This window comes from Periplaneta americana, chromosome 2 (genome assembly GCF_040183065.1).
Source record: "Periplaneta americana isolate PAMFEO1 chromosome 2, P.americana_PAMFEO1_priV1, whole genome shotgun sequence".
Classification (NCBI taxonomy): domain Eukaryota; kingdom Metazoa; phylum Arthropoda; class Insecta; order Blattodea; family Blattidae; genus Periplaneta; species Periplaneta americana.
Window position 1 is genome coordinate 34,444,806 of NC_091118.1, and position 19,383 is coordinate 34,464,188.

General features: G+C 35.8%; 1 protein-coding gene across 2 annotated transcripts in view; it reads right to left on the minus strand.

Annotated features, from left to right (window-relative positions):
* Window positions 1–19,383, minus strand: part of ago (F-box and WD-40 domain protein 7) — a 40,627-nt gene that overhangs the window by 9,852 nt on the left and 11,392 nt on the right. For both annotated transcript variants that reach the window (XM_069815061.1, XM_069815071.1), the window contains exons 3-9: window positions 16,585–16,661; window positions 15,049–15,169; window positions 11,808–11,942; window positions 5,668–5,862; window positions 3,138–3,317; window positions 1,156–1,337; window positions 847–1,072 (exon numbers count right to left, since the gene is read on the minus strand). In XM_069815061.1, the coding sequence (XP_069671162.1) occupies window positions 847–1,072; window positions 1,156–1,337; window positions 3,138–3,317; window positions 5,668–5,862; window positions 11,808–11,942; window positions 15,049–15,169; window positions 16,585–16,661 (1,116 nt within the window). The remainder of the gene's footprint in view (window positions 1–846; window positions 1,073–1,155; window positions 1,338–3,137; window positions 3,318–5,667; window positions 5,863–11,807; window positions 11,943–15,048; window positions 15,170–16,584; window positions 16,662–19,383) is intronic.

A 19,383-nucleotide genomic window follows, 5' to 3' on the forward strand; every position in this document is an offset into this window, starting at 1 on the left:
TACAGGTATAGTTATCGGAAGTGTTAAGTTGTGTTTTTCAAGATGCCTTATAAATTTTCGACTGTAGAATACGCTGATACTGTGTATGTTTATAGTTTGTCCGATGGAAGTTCCTTGCGTGTCATCGCTGAATATGAACAACACTTTCCAAACAGAAGAGTACCATATCGAAGAGTACTGACTGTCTATGGGGTTGGATGAAAGACTTGGTATACCAAAGGAAGATTAAAACATGAGAGGCACTAATCGACTGTATTTTGGATGCGGCATAAAGAACATCCACGTACAACTCTCCTGAGCGACGAGCGCGATTCACGCCCGAGCGCAACAGTGCATTGAAGCAGAAGGAGGTACCTTTGAAAATGTGCGAAAACATCGACCCCAACATCTAGAATATTAGGTATGTATGCATACGTGAATATAAACTTTAAATTTGTCCGTTATCTGTCTCTAAATGCGAGTTAGTACAATGGAATTCCAGAAGTTTTTGTGAAATCTCTGTAACTGTTTGAAAACGGACCTATATACATATGAACTTTTTGACTCAGAGTAACTTCAGAATTCACATCCCAAATTTTTTACCTTTCCTCGTGAATCACCCTTTATACTGTATATATCATTTTAATTTGGGGTCTAACTGTGTTCATTAAAAATTCAAAACCAGAAAGAAAATTACAAAAGTCTGTTGTATTATAAACTAATAATTCAGACATCAAAAATATGTCTCTAACTTAATTCTTTTCGTCTTTATAGGGTTTTTCATCATTATATTTTTCAGTGAGGTTTATTTTTTTTTTAAAAAAGAGGAAAATTACACAAGTAAATATGGTAATTATTTCACTTTACCTGGAGGGAATACACTCTGTTGGTGTGCCCTTGGAGAGTGTGTAAACATTCTTCCCGCTCAGGGTTCCACACCTTCACCATGTAATCATATGCGCCACTCACTACCAGACGTCCATCGTATTGAACGCACCGAACAGCTGCCAGGTGTCCTACCAGCACGTGTAGGCACTCTCCACTCTCGATGTTCCACACTCGTAACGTCGCATCTCGAGACCCGCTGACCACCCTGAACACACAGATGCAACTTATAGAAACTGAGACAGCTTGAGTGTCATTCTGACATTGAACTCACATCATTGAGGTTCTCACTTTTTGCCATGAAGATGCATGCATCGCACAGTGGATGTGTGGCCATATAGTGTATGGAGACAGTGTCCTGACTCTGCATTCCACACTTTCAGCGTTCGATCCGTGCTGCCACTAATTATTATGCTGCCTGACATTTGTGACGACCAAACTCCGCCAGTGTGACCAACCAATGTACGTAGACACTGAAACAAACAGCAAACACTAATCAATAACAATACTTGAAGAAAAAGTGATATCCATGTTTATTGGTACTAGAAGTTGAAATTGCAATAGAAAAACTGAACAAAGTACAAGTCTCCAGATATCGATCAAATTCCAGCAGAATTAATACAAGAGGGTGGAAACGCATTATCTAGTAAAATTTTTAAGCTTATACATGCTATTTGGGAAAAGGAAATTGTACCAGAACAATGGAAGGAGTCCATAATTGTACCTATCTTTAAGAAGGGGGAAAAGATTAACTGTAGTAACTTTCGAGGAATATCACTTTTATTGACATCATACAAAATTTTGTCCAATATTCTTTTGAGAAGATTAACTCCTTATGTAGATGAAATTATTGGGGATCATTAGTGTGGTTTTAGGCGTAATAGATCAACTATTGATCAGATTTTTTGTATTCGACAGATAATTGAGAAAAAATGGGAGTATAAGGGTACAGTGCATCAGTTATTCATATATTTCAAAAAGGCATATGACTCGGATAAGAGAGAAATTTTGTATAATATTCTTATTGAATTTGGTGTTCCCAAGAAACTAGTTCGATTAATTAAAATGTGTCTCAGTGAAACTTACAGCAGAGTCCATATAAGCCAGTTTCTATCTGATGCTTTTCCAATTCACTGTGGGCTAAAGCAGGAAGATGCACTATCACCTATACTTTTCAACTTTGCTCTAGAATATGTCATTAGGAAAGTCCTGGAAAACAGGGAGGGTTTGGAATTGAACAGGTTACATCAACTGCTTGTTTATGTATTAATGTGAATATGTTAGGAGAAAATCCATAAATTATTAGAGGAAACATGGAAATTTTATTTGAAACAAGTAGGGAGATAGGTTTGGAAGTAAATCCCGAAAAAACGAAGTATATGATTATGTCTCGTGATCAGAACATAATACAAATGAAAATATAAACATTGGAAATTTATCCTTTGGAAAGGTGGAACAATTCAAGTACCTTGGAGCAACAGTAATAAATATAAATGACACTTGGAAGGAAATTAAACACAAAATAAATATGAGAAATGCCTGTTATTATTCGATTGAGAAGCTTTTATCATTCAGTCTGCTCTCGAAAAATCTGAAAGAATTTATGAAACAGTTATATTACCGGTTGTTCTGTATGGTTGTGAAACTTGGACTCCAAGTCAACATTCAGTGGCTTGTAAGAAGCATGTCTTGTAGATGCCAAGCAGTAATTCAAGCTCATGGAGGCCACAAGAGCTACTAAATCCATGTAGAGATTGTGTGGACTCAAGTTTGTTAGAATAAAGAAACAGATTTTTCACTTTGTTATATGCAGTATCGAGTAAGATGACTATTGTTGACCACAACTTAGTTGTAAATCAACATGGGAACTAATTTTTTATTAAACATAATGCGTGAAGTTCATGCTGTATCAAGAACAACTTTCTATGTTTTCATTGTTAAATAAAGCATTAATTTAAAATCTTGTTCTGCTAATTTTTTTAAGCAGTATAATATCATATCATATCATATCTATATATAAAGAATAAAAGTAGAATCTCAGGTGAAATTAATGCTTATTTAAGCTGAAGAACAAAACAAGAGAAAGGGATAACACGAGATAAAGAGGAGGAAGAAGAGCAGAGAAGAAACAGATGGACAGAATGATTGACTGGAGGCAGGAGGATGATGTGGAAGAAAAGAGAAGAAATATACGCAACTCTTCTTTCCATTTAATAACAACACACATTAATAATCTAACAAAGGATTAAGTAATTAATATTTAATTGCAGTACCTTTCCCGTGGTGGCTGACCAAACTTTGAGGGTGTTGTCATCCGAGCCACTGACGATTCTATTCCCTGAGAACTGCAGGCACGTTATGACATGGTCATCGTGACCTTTAAGAACCTTGGGTGGCCGGATTGGCTTTATCCTCCAGTTCATCTCAATAGTGTGCTGGCGCATAAATGCAGCCTGAAAAACAGAAGGTTGAAACATAAAACACTGCTCCATTAGTAAACACAGCACACTTACTATACTTATCAGATTGTTAGTCAACTTTTTTCTTGGATGGGGTATAAAACTACATATTTCTCCATCAAGATATCGGAGGGAGGGTAACTTGAGAACTGAAAGTGACATAAAAGTGCAATCCCCTCTAACTGTTATCCCTTTGTTCTCGTTGTATTCTCCTTTTTCTCCCTGTATTCCCCTTCTTCTCCTGTCTGCCCTCTATCCTCCTAGTCTTTCCTTGTTTTCCTAGTCTTCTCCTTGCCATTCTCCTATAATTTTTTCACAGTTAAAATAATCCTACAGTAAACAATAGTATGTGACTGAAATAAGACTTGATTGGCCGCAGCTTGGCGCCACCGATTCTCAGTACATGATTCCGCCCAATGCTTTACATTATGTTTCATGTTAACATTTCCCATTACTCGTCAAAGTAACCCTATCCTCACTATTAGGCATTCGTTTCCTTAGGAAACAGTTATGTTCTGATTAATTAAATTATTTTATACTTTCGTTTAAGATCATCGTGTTGGATTAATGTGTTAGAGATGAGTACAAAGAGTAACACCGAGCTTGTCCGTTCTTGTAACAAGCTGGTGTCATTTTACCTTGAGCTTGCACAGACAGCAAGCTCAAGGTGAAGTGATGTCAGCTTGTTAAAAGAACAGACAAGCTTGGTATTACTCTTTGTACTCATCTCTTTTTTTGAGAAATTCTTAGAAAATAAATATAAAAGTACATTCTCTTTTAAATAACGCTATACAAACGAATCAAGTTTCATTTTTTATCATATTTACCAATTAAAATTCAATTCTTTTTAAAGAAATACAAAGTTATGGTCCTCATATCCTTGGTGCTACAGCCCTTTAAAGGGCCAAGACTAAACAGTCAGCTGCTGGCCTCACGTCCACATGCAGAGGTGGACGATCATCCAACCAGAACAGAGGTATCGTGTGGTATTAGCACAATGATCCCCCAGGCATTATAGCTGGTTTGCAAAACCAGATTTTCGCTACCTATCATAGCTCCCTAAGTGCATCACGATGCTGGGTGGGCACCAGTCCCATACACTGGCCGAAATTTTATGAGAAATTTTCTTCCCCAATGAGGACTCAAACCAGCGCACATTCCGTAACGTGAGTCCTAGACAGGATGCCTTAGACTGCAACGCCACAGCGCTGGACATGGTCCTCATATACAGAACTATATTTTCTTGCATCATGTATGTGTTTCGACTACTAGCCAATAACGGGTATGACAGCATGTGCTTGTGTTTATATTAGATTATTCTAACGCAAAAAAATTATAGTCTCCTTCCCATCCCATTGTTCTCTTTGTCATCCCCTTTTTCTCCCAGTAGTCTCCTAATCTTCCTTGTCTTCCCCTTGTTATCCTTATATTCTCCTTGTCTTCCCCTTGTTCTCCTTATCTTTCTGTTGTTCTGTTGTTAATCTCCTTGTCTTTGTCTTTCACTTGCTCTCCTTGTCGTCTCCTTATTCTCCTTGTCTTTGTCTTTCCATTGTTCTCCTTGTCGTCTCCTTAATCTCCTTGTCTTTCCCTTGTTCTCCTTGTCGTCACCTTATTCTCCTTGTCTTTGTCTTTCCCTTGTTCTCCTTGCCGTCTCCTTATTCTCCTTATCTTTGTCTTTCCCTTGTTCTCCTTGCCGTCTCCTTATTCTCCTTGTCTTTGTCTTTCCCTTGTTCTCCTTGTCGTCACCTTATTCTCCTTGTCTTTGTCTTTCCCTTGTTCTTCTTGCCGTCTCCTTATTCTCCTTGTCTTTGTCTTTCCCTTGTTCTCCTTGCCGTCTCCTTATTCTCCTTGTCTTTGTCTTTCCCTTGTTCTCCTTGGCGTCTCCTTAATCTCCTTGTCTTTGTCTTTCACTTGCTCTCCTTGTCGTCTCCTTATTCTCCTTGTCTTTGTCTTTCCCTTGTTCTCCTTGTCGTCTCCTTATTCTCCTTGTCTTTGTCTTTCCCTTGTTCTCCTTTATTGTCCCTTTGTTATCCTTATCATTCCCTTGTTCTCTTTGTATTCCTCTTGTTCTTCTTGTATTCCCCTTGCTGACCCTGTATTCCATTGTCCTCTTTGCATTTTCCTTGTTCTCCTTGTACTTCCCTTGTTCTCCTCGTATTCCCCTTCTGCATAAAGCTATGCAGCATTATAAAGCTATGCACCTGTCGACAGATGATCACATCTACACATAGTTCTACATAACGATATGTATCATAGTAAAGCCATGCATCTGTCGACAGGTGATTGCACCCACACATCTCTACTTACAATAGATTAAATAGAGTAATAAACTCTGGTTACTCACCTTCCATGGAGATGTAACAGAAGGAACCCGCTGTCTTCTCCTGTGAATAGTTTCTCGCACCTCATCAATTCCCGCCTCACGACACTTTTCCCTCCACAGGAGATTATCTTCAGCTAGGAAACGCCAATTGCGACACGTCTGTGCTGCACGTAGGAGGTCACGTGGCTCCAAAAATGACAACACATAGAGTGCCAACTGGAAGAAAACATGTTGCAAAAATATTACTACCGAGTGTACTAGGAAGTGTATAGCAAAATTATTCCTAAATTTCCGAATACTTCCCTTTTTCCTCTTTCATGGCAAATAATATGGGAAATGATACCAAACTCTGTATTCTCGGATGGGTATTACTGCATTCAGGGACAAGAAAGGATATATCAACCCCTCAACCCCACTATTACATTTGAAAGTCCTATTTCTCAGCCCAAAGAAGTCAATCTGGAAAAGCAAACTATTCATTTTATAACTTTTTTTTTTGGCAATGGTAAGTACTTGACTGTTCGTCATACACTTATATGAAGCCAGTTCTGTAAACCAATTCATCTATAGAGTCGTTGTCCAGGGTGTGTCATAGGAGGCTGGTTTATGCTACACCCACAATGAGATGAGATGATTTGTTGGGATGCCACAGGAACCAGAGCTCCCAGAGAAAACCCCTGTGTTACCTGGACAACGAGCTTGCCCACCACAAGTTATTAAATCGGGAGTACACCAGAGATTGAATCCGGGTCCACAGGGAAGTTTATGCAATCGTATTTTAAACCCCGAGGTAAAAACTTCATTTGTACATTGTAATTAAATTTGGTCGAAATTAGGTTTGCCGTGAAAATGTAAGGACGAGAAAATACCGTATTTACGCCATCGAATATAATACACACACTAATTTTTTTTTTATCCAGAAAGAAAACTGGCGAGTATAATACGCACCTGTACTAAATACTACTCGAGAAGGTTATAAAGGCACTCTCTTTCCTCTAGCTACACATCACATTTACCCCAAGAGGCTATATGAGGGCTACTGTTATTTATAGCCGTCTTGACTCACCCTCATTTGCAGTATGCACAACACTGATTGACAATGACTAATGTCATACTACTCTTTCGTCAGTAATTATTGGTAAATTCTTTTGGTTTAATTAAAGACGCGCAATTGTTGTGGGTTGTCTTCATAAAATCTCATAATAAAAGAAAAAAATGTTATTAAGTCATTCTAGTAGTTTAAAATATTCTTATTAATGATTGTTGCCAAAAAATGGACAAGAAATTACGAATGAAAAGTGCGCAAAAGACCAGAAAACACGAACTCGCAGTGGCGGTTTCTGTCAGTTGTTTCCCACCATATTTCGTAACATAAAAAGATCGTTAATATTAATTTGTTCCGAGTCTCAGTGTTTGAATGCGAATATAATACATACACCAGTTTTCAAGACGAGATCTTTTTTTAAGTGTATTACAATCACGTAAATGCGTCACAATATTTCTTCACTGTTAAGATGTGGCCGGCTTTGAAATTGCTGGAAATTCGAACCTGCCATTCTTGTCTCCGCATATGCTAGCTTCAGTAAATCGATGTGTCAGTGGGAGAATCAATTCAGAGAGGTGAGAGAAGTATATGCAGAGGGAAGAAATGGAACATTTTAAACAATGAGAATCCAAGTCCAAAGTTGTAACCGCTCTGAATACAACTATCATAACAACCCTCCAAACTGAAAATATTTTGACAGTATACTCAACCTGATATGATGAGAAGGTTGCTGATTGGTTTTTTAATTCCAATGAGTGAAAGAAGAAGAAAGTGTGTTTGTAACTGACTTTTTTTTGTAAAATAATCACATGTTCCTAATAATTTATTAATTCTATTTCAGATGTGATTAAATATATTTTCAGTTATATGTTATTCTCACTTAATACTTATTTGGTGAAGGTTACTTATGAATCAGCCACTAGAGAAAATTGTTAAAATACCTTGAAAATGGCTAGAATTTATAGTATGGAGTAGTGGAAATTGGATGTGTGAAAAAAAAAAAAACACACACACACACACACACAAAAGTTGGGTTAAAAGTCGCTTTCTCCAATATTCGTTGTTAGGTTTCATATTTGTACACATAACTTGAACAAACGAATAGCTGGAGTAATAAGTGGTGGGTTGGTAACCATGTTCGTGCATCAATTGTTTTCCCGATATGTCTTGTTATTGTTTATTGTTGTTTTGTGTTTATTCTGTTGGGTTTCGTTTGTACGCTACAACTGCTATAGTCACGATGCTGTTATTCCCGGCGTGACTCCCCATCTTTGCTTATGTCTTAGGAAGTCAAGGCTCTATAAAGTCTAGGTAGGTAGTATCGTTCGCCATTTATATTCTTTCGTTGCCGAGCTACCAGACGAGGGATCTATTAGAGTAGATAAAGCAATAATTTTCTTCAAATCATATTCAAAATGAGTTCGTGGTACAATACCACGTTTTCGTTATGATAAGCTGATATATTTGGCTTGAAAGAGATTCCACACCGTTAAACATTATCATGTCGTAGCTCCTATGATAATAAATCAAACGCACTGTAATTGAGCAAATAATGGAGCGGCAAATAACGTCCTCATGTGCTTTCTGCGAACGCCAACAAAAGAGCCAAAATGGCGGGCGATTATATTAAGTATTTATCCAGCCTTATGAAATGCTTAACATCTTCATCAGCGAATCACAAGACGCACACGTTTAAATGTAGCCGACCTGCAACGTGATTGCCTGCTGGAAATTAGAGCGATGGGACTACAGTTTCTTGCATTTGACATGAAGTCGATCCTGACTTTCGGAAAACAATTCTATGGACTGATGAAGTCACATTTAAGCTAAACGGCAGAGTGAACCGGCACAATTGTGTTTACTTTTTTTTTTTTACTTCGTTATTTAACGACGCTGTATCAACTACGAGGTTATTTAGTGTCGATGAGATTGCTGATAGTGTGATGATATTTGGCGAGATGAGCCCGAGGATTCGCCATAGATTACCTGACATTTGCCTTATGGTTGGGGAAAACCTCGGAAAAACCCAACCAGGTAATCAGCCCAAGCGCAGGAATTGAACTCGCACCCGAGCACAACTCCGGATCGGCAGGCAAGCGCCTTAACCGACTGAGCTAAGCCGGTGGCTTTGTGTTTACTGGGCCAGTGAAAATTCACATGAAATTATCTAAAAAAAAATTAAACATTCCTGGTGTGACTGTTTGGGGTGGCATTTGAAGCGAAGGTGTCATAGGGCCATTTTTTTTTAAGGAACAGTTGACTGGTATCTTCAAATGTTAGAAAAAGGGATTATTCCTGAACTTGCAAAACAACCCTCATTTTGCCGATATGCAGTTGATATGGCAACAGGATGGAGCACCACATAATTTTGGTGTAGGAGTCAGGGACTTCTTGAACCAGCAATTCCATGAATGACTGGCCATCGTAGCACAACAGAACAGCCACCCAGATCATGTGATTTTTCACTGTAGGGTATTCTGAAAAATGTTTTTTTTTTTTTTTCAGAAACTGCAGTATCTGCATCAGTTGCGACAGAAGGTCGAAGTCATTCGTGAAAATCAATGAAAGTCTTAAGTTATTTTCTGCCTGCCATCTGTAAATCAGTGCCTAACCATTGGGAACTGTATATCAAGAAAGAGAGTCTCCATTTTGAACAATATCTGCAAGGGAATGTTTAATCAAATGTAAACTGAATTAATTAAATGTAAGGAAGTGTTTGGGGAAAGTGACTTTTCGCCCACTCTCTCTCTCTCTCTCTCTCTCCCTCTATATATATATATATATATATATATATATATATATATATATATATATTGTTGTTTTCTAATGCCAGGTGTTTGACAATACAGTCATTTGACCTCTTGCACTCCAATATTTTTCAAAGATATTATCATGACTAGCCACTGAAGCACAGATTTTGAGGTGTTCTGAATCCATTTCTTGGTTTGAGTTGCACAATGGGCAGTTAGGGGACTGATATATTCCAATTCTATGCAGGTGTTTGGCCAAACAATATATATAATATATATATATATATATATATATATATATATATAATTTGGACTGGTAATGGAAATTACGGGAAAACGGCTGAACGGATTTTAATAAATGGCCCCTCATTTTGAAGCTTGGAACCCAAAGTTTTTCGGAAAAATAGTAGTTTTCAGTGAAATGTCAATTTTCCTATTTTCCAAAATCCACCTGTGTCAGTTTTGAGAACTAGCTAATTGCATTCAGGAGAAGCGAAGCGAGCATCAAGTCGGCCGTGTTGCATTTCAGAATAAAACAAAACACACACTACAGTAAACAATATTACACGAAGGTCATGATCTGCAAGAATGCTGACATATTTAGAGCTCAAATTAAATTGGTTATTAAAAACTTAACTTACTAAAAATAATTTACAGATTCGATTCTGTGGTGTGTAATTTTCTGGGTACAGCTGGGTATTGGATATTAAAAACTACAAAACTTGAGGTGGTTTGATGACATTATTACTATTAGAAATGAAATATTATTGTATTTAATGCCGTGATATGACTATTTTTCATTAATTATACATATTAATGCTATATTGATGATATGAAAGTGAAACATTTTGGGGTTATATAAGTAGATGTAGAGAATAACTTAAATTAGATTTTGATTTCTATATTTTACTGAGTGGCGGCCATATAGTATATATAGTATATGTTACCGAAAGCTATAAAACTTACGTAAGATAATAATATTATTAAAAATCAAATATTTTTATAGTTATTAATCAAGTGGGGTTGGGTCTTTTTCATATATTTAATGGCGGTGTGGTGTAGATATTTATATGCGTGGTTCTCTTCAGTATTGGTTCGAGAGAGAATATCTTACATTATTATGGAAGCAAATAACTTTCAGAATGTCTGGTATTCTTCATTGAAAATAAATCTGAAAAATGTTTATTTGAACGTCTAATGAACTTAGTTTGCAGCATTTGCTGCACAAGTCACTAGTATGTATATATATATATATATATATATATAGACACACACAGTAGAACTTGGTTATAGCGACCTTGTTTTGTGCGACACCTCGCCTATAACGTCAAATATTCTGTGGTCCCAACTAATTTCCCATAAGCCCATATGCTTTCCTACCTTGCTTAATACGACAAACGCATATGCGTCTACCTCGCATATGTCATTTTCAACCTCAGTTTGGAATAAGATTTTCTAAGAACTAAAGTACTTTAAGAAATATTTTGTTGAAATCTGACCCTGACAAATTCTTTACAGTCTCCTTCTGTCATAGACCTCTGGAATGCAGGCGGATTCCCCACCCCATTGTAACCTGCCCGAATTCATGCGGTATTAGATCAGTTTCGGGAGGAAGTTTTCACTAAGTGCACACATTTTAATGCAGTATGGCCACTAAAAGAAGTGACGCTTTAGAAGTCATTAGAATTATGAACATGTTCTATGAAGCTAGGGAAGGGAGCAGTGAAATTGCAACTGAAATTATGAACATAGAACGTAATTTAGCCCTAGAAAGTGTGTATTGGGCAAGTAGAAGACAACAGAGTAAAATGACTGATTACTTCACTTCTAAGTAAAGTAGTTTGGTGAGTACTGAACAAACTGTTTTAATACAGAATACTGCATTTATAATTGTAGGCCTACGTGTATTTTATTATGTTCATTGTAGGCTTAAAAGTCAATACATAAATCTAAAATAAGTCTAATTAAATTTGTTATTTTTCATTTTCCACCTCACTAGGTTGATAATGTGAATCTCGGTTACTACGACACTCGTTTATAACAACATAATGTTTAAGGTCCCTTGGATGTCGTTATAACCAAGTTATATATATATATATATATATATATATATATATATATATATATACATATATATACGAACTACTTAATAAGAGAAAAGCGGTAAATGTTAAAAAATACATGTTATAGAGTATACAGTAACAACAGACAGTAGTAAACATTTGGTTGAGGGGAGTACCTGGAAAGCAGGAATGTAGCAGGACCAACATTAATGGATAATGTACAAAACATATATAATTTGATGATAAACATACATTAATATGATGCTCACGCAGTACGTAATTCTAGAAATAACGATACTGTACCTCCTTTGGAAGAAGTGATATGAAGTCTCTCTGGAACTGTGGCTCTATCACCTGCATCATATGCCGCACCTGTGTTGGTTCACATGTTTCAATCAGCTGATCAATTGCTAGCAGACGCTCTGCATTTGACCACCTCTGTAACACAAATTGTATCCATTGCAATAAACTGCAATCAACTTAGTCCTCATCGAGTAAAATTCAAACAGATGACTTCCAACTTTTAGTTCAGATTATATAACATAAAAAAATTTATGTACACAATACATTCATTAATTCACAGTGTTCTGTCCAAGGGCAAGTCTTTCACTGCAAACCCAGCATTCTCCAGTCTTTCCTATTTTCTGCCTTCCTTTTAGAAAAGAGTTGATAGATTCCATTTGGATGCAAAATTGGCCTATGAATGTGAAATATGGGAAGGAGCATCAGCAACTCATCTACAAAAAATATCTGTTCTTCAAAACTCAGCCTTAAGATTATGCCTAGGAGTACCAAAAACCACATCAACTGTTGCCCTAGAAATTGAATGTAATATTCAACCAAAAAGACGCTATGTATTACAAAAGGATCTAAAAATACATTTAAAATTGCAAGCCTCATCCAGATCTCAGATGTTCTTCAAACTGTCAGATAATATCCTGTGTAATTTCTGTAAAAATAAACAAAGAAGAAATACCAGTCTATATCACATACGCACTCATTGCTAAAACTCCAGTTGTGAACGAAATTCCTCCATGGAAATGGGTGATTCCAGAACATAGCATACAAATTCCAGGAAACCATTCCAAAAATGATCCTCCATACATTCTTAAGTTAGATGCCATGGAACTACTCTGCAGCACATATAAGGATCACCTTCAAATTTATACAAATGGATCTCTAAATCCTAATAATGGGACATCAGGAGCAGGGTATTACATTCCAAAATATCAAGAAAGTTATTTCATACCATGTTCATCCTCCTCCAGTCTTGACACTGAATTGCTAGCTATTGATGCTGCTCTTCAGTGTGTTACTCAAATTTCTGAAAAATCTATTTGCATACTTACCGACTCCAAGGGGGCTATATTTAATATAATTAAATATGTACCAAACCTATACGCACATAGAATTATTACAATTCAGAAACAACTAAGTAAACTAAAAAAACTCCAAAAGGAAATAACATTTCAATGGATACCTAGCCATTGTGGTATACCTGGAAACGAGAAAGTCAATAATACTGCAAAACAGGCAACATATTTGCAACCAAGACCTTTTCAAGTGATATCTCTATCCAGTGCTTTTGCTTCAGTAAAGTCTCATTTTATAAAACTATGGATCAACAATTGGCTCTCTTCTGACAAAGGAAAAATTTTACAGTCTGTACAAAAGAAACCAAATGACCTGGAAATGTACAAAAACTTGCCCACACATGTTCAAACATTTTTAACAAGAGCCAGAACAGGTCACATTGTCACACAATTATACCTACACCGATTTCACATTTCTGATAATCCTACTTGTCTGTGGTGTAATAATCATGATGAAGATCTGGAACACATTCTTCTATACTGTCCATCCATAAACCACAAAATAAGTCAATTAAAATCATCAGTACCAGTTACAAAAGACACAGCCCTGCAGTATATATTGACTACACCCCAACTCTGGCTACTAGCAACAGGCATCTATAATGAACACCAATCAAAATACCCCTCATTTCTCGTGAAAAACAACTGAATAGACTACAGTGGACTATAGTGGACTTTATATTGTCAGCAAACAGTTAAATACATTAAGAAGATTGGTTTAGAAAAGAGTTGACAACACTTTCCTCTTAAGGATGAATCTTCATGAAACTCCTCAAATTAATAGCTTTGTGTAAAGTACATAATACTCCACCTCAAGAAAGAATTATCACAAACATCAACTTAAAATCAATAATTTTACAATTTTTATAAAAGAGCTGATAACATCTCAACTCAAGAAAGTATTATTCTCATCAACTTCAACCTCCTAAAATTAAAGAAAAGAATGAAAACTCTAGACCACCTCAGGAAAAAATGTTCATCAGTCTCAACCTCCTCCTATAGGTAACAGCTTTCAGCAAAGAGTTCATAAAACCTACACCTTGATAACAACCTGTTCCCATCAACCTTAACTTTCTAAAATTAACTATTTTCAACAAAAAGTTGATAATATTTCCATCTCAAAAAAACTATTCTCATCAACCTCACAAAGTAAAGTTCTTCTTACTGAATTATTTAATTATAATTGTGCACTTATCTAGTATTGATGGAATTGAATGAATGCTAGCCATGATGTCCCATGTTGGGTACAGGCCTCCTGTGATGGGGTTAGAACCCCCTCGACAGGGATGGCCCAAGTGTACTCACTTGGTGCGCCAATCCAGGTGAGCTTGTCGTGTATACTACTTTTGTGACATGGTTAATAACCTTGTTAAACTTTAATTAGTCTCAGCACTCTGTTCTTTGTTCATTTTTTTTGCACTCTCCACATAATACTAACACCAGCACTTTGACAAACACTGATTGCTATTTACACTATTTAACTGACACTTTCTGAACACTGACTTTACTATTTACAAAATTTATCTCACACTTTCACTAATAGTGACTTTACTATTTACAATATCTTAACCCTGATTACGTTATCTATTTACAATGACCTTCCCTAGTTCTTTCCACAAAACTCTGTTCTTTGCTGTCCTCGACCATTGTTTCCCCGCCTCTTTGGCTAACATGTCAGACCATCTGAGCCGTGGTCTTCCCTGTCCTCTCTTTCCATTGATGGAATTAGTGACAGCAAAATGAATTCGAAGATTCACCATGGGATTGTCTGATATTCGTCATATAGTTAGGGAAAACAGATAATCATTCAAGCTAGATTTGAAGTCACATATAAACACAGCTTCAAAATACTAGTCCTGATCACTAACCCATAGAGCATGTTCTGGCCCAGAGTAGAGTAGACCCTTATGATATAATATTACATAAGTTATGCAAGCTATTGCTGCCACTCACCATTGAGGCTTTTATATAACTATAAACTGTAATTAAACATGACTGTCCTATTCCAATCTAAAGCTTTCCATAACATCAAAACTTTCCTGGATGTCGTATGTTTTGTCTTCATAGGTACTGTAAATGCCTTTCCAAAATACACAAAAGCACACGTTATCAAGCAATGCTCAGATTTATCAAGTCCAAACATCAATTTAATCCTAAAAGAAATAGCGCACCTTGAACTGAAATAACCAGTCATTCATCTCAGGTGGGGGGTTGTCCTTCGATGGGATGACACTCCGCTGCACCTTGACTTTTTCCAAAGGGATGCAGCCTTCGTGTGGCTTCTTCTTCAAGCTACATGCACAAATATGTCACAATATCACTCAACTACATGCATTGCTTACCAACTTTACAACAAATAATAAGAGAATAGCACGACGTTATTGGAAAACAGTGTAGGACTAATGGATATGGAGGCAGAAACCAAAGTAGGCTAATCACAGAAAACCTACCCAATGCTATTCTTTCATCAGTCTCAGCTTGTTTGGAGATAGTCAGGGGCAGGTATTTATAGAGATTAATTTCATCATTTGTGTGTTTTAATACTGGTGTCGGTGGAGATTGTTGGAGATTGCTTTGTACTCTTGGCAGAGATTAATGGAAATTTTGGAAAACACAATTATTTCAGAATTGGAGTATTAACTCAGTAAGAATATTACTTTCCAAATATTTAACATTAAAGATATGTCAGAGTCTGATAAAGGTGCGGTATGGCCAAAAGACAATATTTGTTGGATTGAGACTGCATTTAACATACATTAATTAAAAACAAAAGAACTTGCAACCCTTCAAATTAACAGTTTCAAATTATTAGGGAAATGTTGAATTCTCCGTCTTTTGAGTTCACTAATGTAATCAGAACACCTGGAATACCATGAATTGTAGCCTACTTGGATGTATAATAAGTTCAAGTGAAAAAAATCCGAAAAAAAAACTCAGCATATGAAATTCGCTATAAAACGACGCAACAGTAATAATTCGCGAATGTGTTCAAATTTCGCTATTAAAACTCTATTTCGTGATTTGTCGCGATTGTTTTATCTGCATATTAATAATCAGAATCACTTAATTCGCAAAGATTAGTACAAATCTATTGTATGTTTATTATGTCGTGATTTTCGCGATCTCCATAAATACCCGGCCCTGGAGATAGTATTTAGCACATTTAGAATGTTAGGTCTTCAATTATTGCTGTATGAGTCAGGTAAGTTAATTTCGTATCTGTTGAATAGGTCCATGTTTTGTTGTAACAGTAACATGGGTCTTAAAATTCATTACCTTCTTAGAAATGAGCAAAATGTTTACCATCGCTGTGAGAGCAGCATATCTTCTATTGTGAGCTCTTGGGAAAGTAACAAAACACGTAGTGACAAACGGTTACTTTCTGTTTACTTATTTCCTTCTTGCCAAAGAGCTCACAGTGGAAGATACGCTGTCCTTACAGTGATGGTAAATATTTGCTCATTATTCAGACGATATTAATTTCAGGAACAATGTTTATGGGACTTTTATTTCTTGTTTTAATGCATACTACCTCCCCTCTGAATATTGGAACCTTTCTTCAGAACAATCTGTATACATGTCCTAAAAGAAATTCCATCAACATCCATGTCTTTCACAACACAGTTTACATTAAACAAACTAAAGTATACCACAAGCTCTTACTTTATAATTCACACAGTAGACTATTAATGATGTCTACCACTTACCTCAACATGACAGTCTTATCCTCTGGGAAGAGTTTCTTGCAGGGAAACCCATTTTGTACTTCAAGCTTCCGCTTTCGCTACAAGAAAAACATAAAAAAAAACAGCTATATAAATATTAAGATATAGTTTTAATTCACTATTAACTACAACCAAAACACATCTTATTTATACAGGTGGAAGTAATATAACTGTACAAATTTTAACAGCTTATTCCTTGGATAGAGTAGAACAAAAAATTCTAATACTAGGCTATATTCATCCCAGATAAATACTTTTCTCAGAAAAAAATAATTTCCCCCTAAATGTTAACAATGTTTTACTGGGTAAGTATTATCTCTACAATTCTAATTTTTACTCTTATCATTAAACCAAACCTATATGCATATAGAATTATTCCAATTCAGAAACAACTAAGTAATCTAAAAGAACTCCAAAAGGAAATAACATTTCGATGGACACCTAGTCATTGTGGTATACCTGGAAACGAGAAAGTCGATAGTATTGCAAAACAAGCAACATATTTGCAACCAAGACCTCTTCAAGTGATATCTCTATCCAATGCTTTTGCTTCAGTAAAGTCAATAATTGGCTCTCTTTTGACAAAGGAAAAATTTTACAGTCTGTACAAAAGAAACCAAATGACCTGGAAATGTACAAAAACTTGCCCACACATGTTCAAACATTTTTAACAAGAGCCAGAACAGGTCACATTGTCACACAATTGTACCTACACCGATTTCACATTTCTGATAATCCTACTTGTCTGAGGTGTAATAATCATGATGAAGATCTGGAACACATTCTTCTATACTGTCCATCCATAAACCACAAAAGAAGTAAATTAAAATCATCAGTACCAGTTGCAGAAGACACAGCCCTGCAGTATATATAACTACACCCCAACTCTGGCTACTAGCAACAGGCATCTATAACGAACATTGATCAAAATACCCCTCATTTCTCATGAAAAACAACAACTGAATAGACTACAGTGGACTTTATGTTGTCAGCAAACAGCTGGATACATTAAGAAGATTGAATTAAAGTAACTGATAAGGAATGATTTATCCTTTTGCAGTTTTTTAAATAAAATAAACTATTTTCTTGCAGATTAAATAAAAAGATTAACACGTAGGCCTGTTGCTATTCTCTACTATTAAGAAGTCTAGCAACCTCACTGCAGTAATTAAGGGATGGAACGCTGCTCTCCAGACGAGAGTCCATGTGTATTTGCAGATGAGCCAGTAATGTTATGTTGCCAAACTACGCAAACCTTCAGCCTAATTTTATAATTAATCATGCATTTAATTACAATGATCAATATTAGGTCCCCTACTTTCTCTAGTGTTTATAAATGATCTTGCCCCCCTAATAAAATATGTAGGTCATCCCATATTATTTGCAGATGACACAAGTATAGTAATTACAGCCAATAACTCCAACACATTCCAATCTTCAACAGAGGAAATTCTCTTCAAAATATGTGACTGGTTCTCAGTCGATAAATTGGTATTAAATTGTAACAAAACTAACATAATTCAATTTAAATCCTGTGCAAATTCAACCTCGCAAACTTCTAGCGCAATAATTAACAACAGATCCCTATTAGAAACAACGACAACCAAATTTCTTGGCTTAAAAATCGATAATGTGTTAAATTGGAAAAATCATATTAAAGAAATTACCCCCAAGCTAAATTCAGCATGTTTTGCTATTAGATCTATGCAAAAGATAGTAAATATCAATACCTTAAAAACAATATACTTTGCATACTTCCAGTCGGTAATGAGTTTTGGAATAATATTCTGGGGAAATTCCACAGATAGTAACAGTATATTTCTATTACAAAAAAGAGTAATTAGAATAATAGTAGGTGCCAAATCTAGGGAATCTTGTAGGACTATTTTAAAAAAACTACAAATAATGCCCATGGCTTGTCAGTATATCTTTTCATTAATAGTCTTCCTCGTATGTAATCGTGAAAACTTTGTAACTAATTCAACAGTTCATAGCATAAATACACGTCAAAGAAATGACTTTCATACTCCATCGGCAAGTCTATCGTGCTATCAAAAAGGAGTGCGTTATATGGCAGTAAAAATTTTTAATAGCCTCCCTATCGATATAAAAAATGAAACTCAAAACATAAGATTATTTAGGGCCAAATTAAAGAAGTACCTAATTTCTCACGCCTTCTATTCTGTAGGTGAATTCATGACATTCAATAACGCTTCATGAAATTGATACTAAAACTTTGTGTTGTACTAGTAGACTATATTGTAAATCTCGTCTGTATATATATTTCATCTAGACTGTGACTATAAATTAAGACTTTATAATAGTATTAAGTTTTTTGACTTGTTCCATATTCTAGCTGTAAAGCAATGTATGAATACCATGGAATGTTAATAAATACAATACAATACAATACAATACAATACAAAACGTATAGTAGTTTTTATTTATTTTAAAGTATTCTATTGCACCCTTTAATCTGCACAGTTATATCACTTCTACCCTGTACAAATGGTGTGTACAGACACACAAATTAAATGTCCTCTCACCACAGTGCATGTGTACTGATTTGTTTTTCAATGACCCATACATTCATAACTCTCTCCTAAAGCTGTGTATTATATTTGTAGATACCTTTGCCAACTAGACATTACCCACAAAGCACCATGTGAAAATGAAGCCATATTGCACCAAGGATGACGATTATTATTATTATTATTATTATTATTATTATTATTATTATTATTATTATTATTATTCCATTTAGTGTTCTGCCCAAGGGCA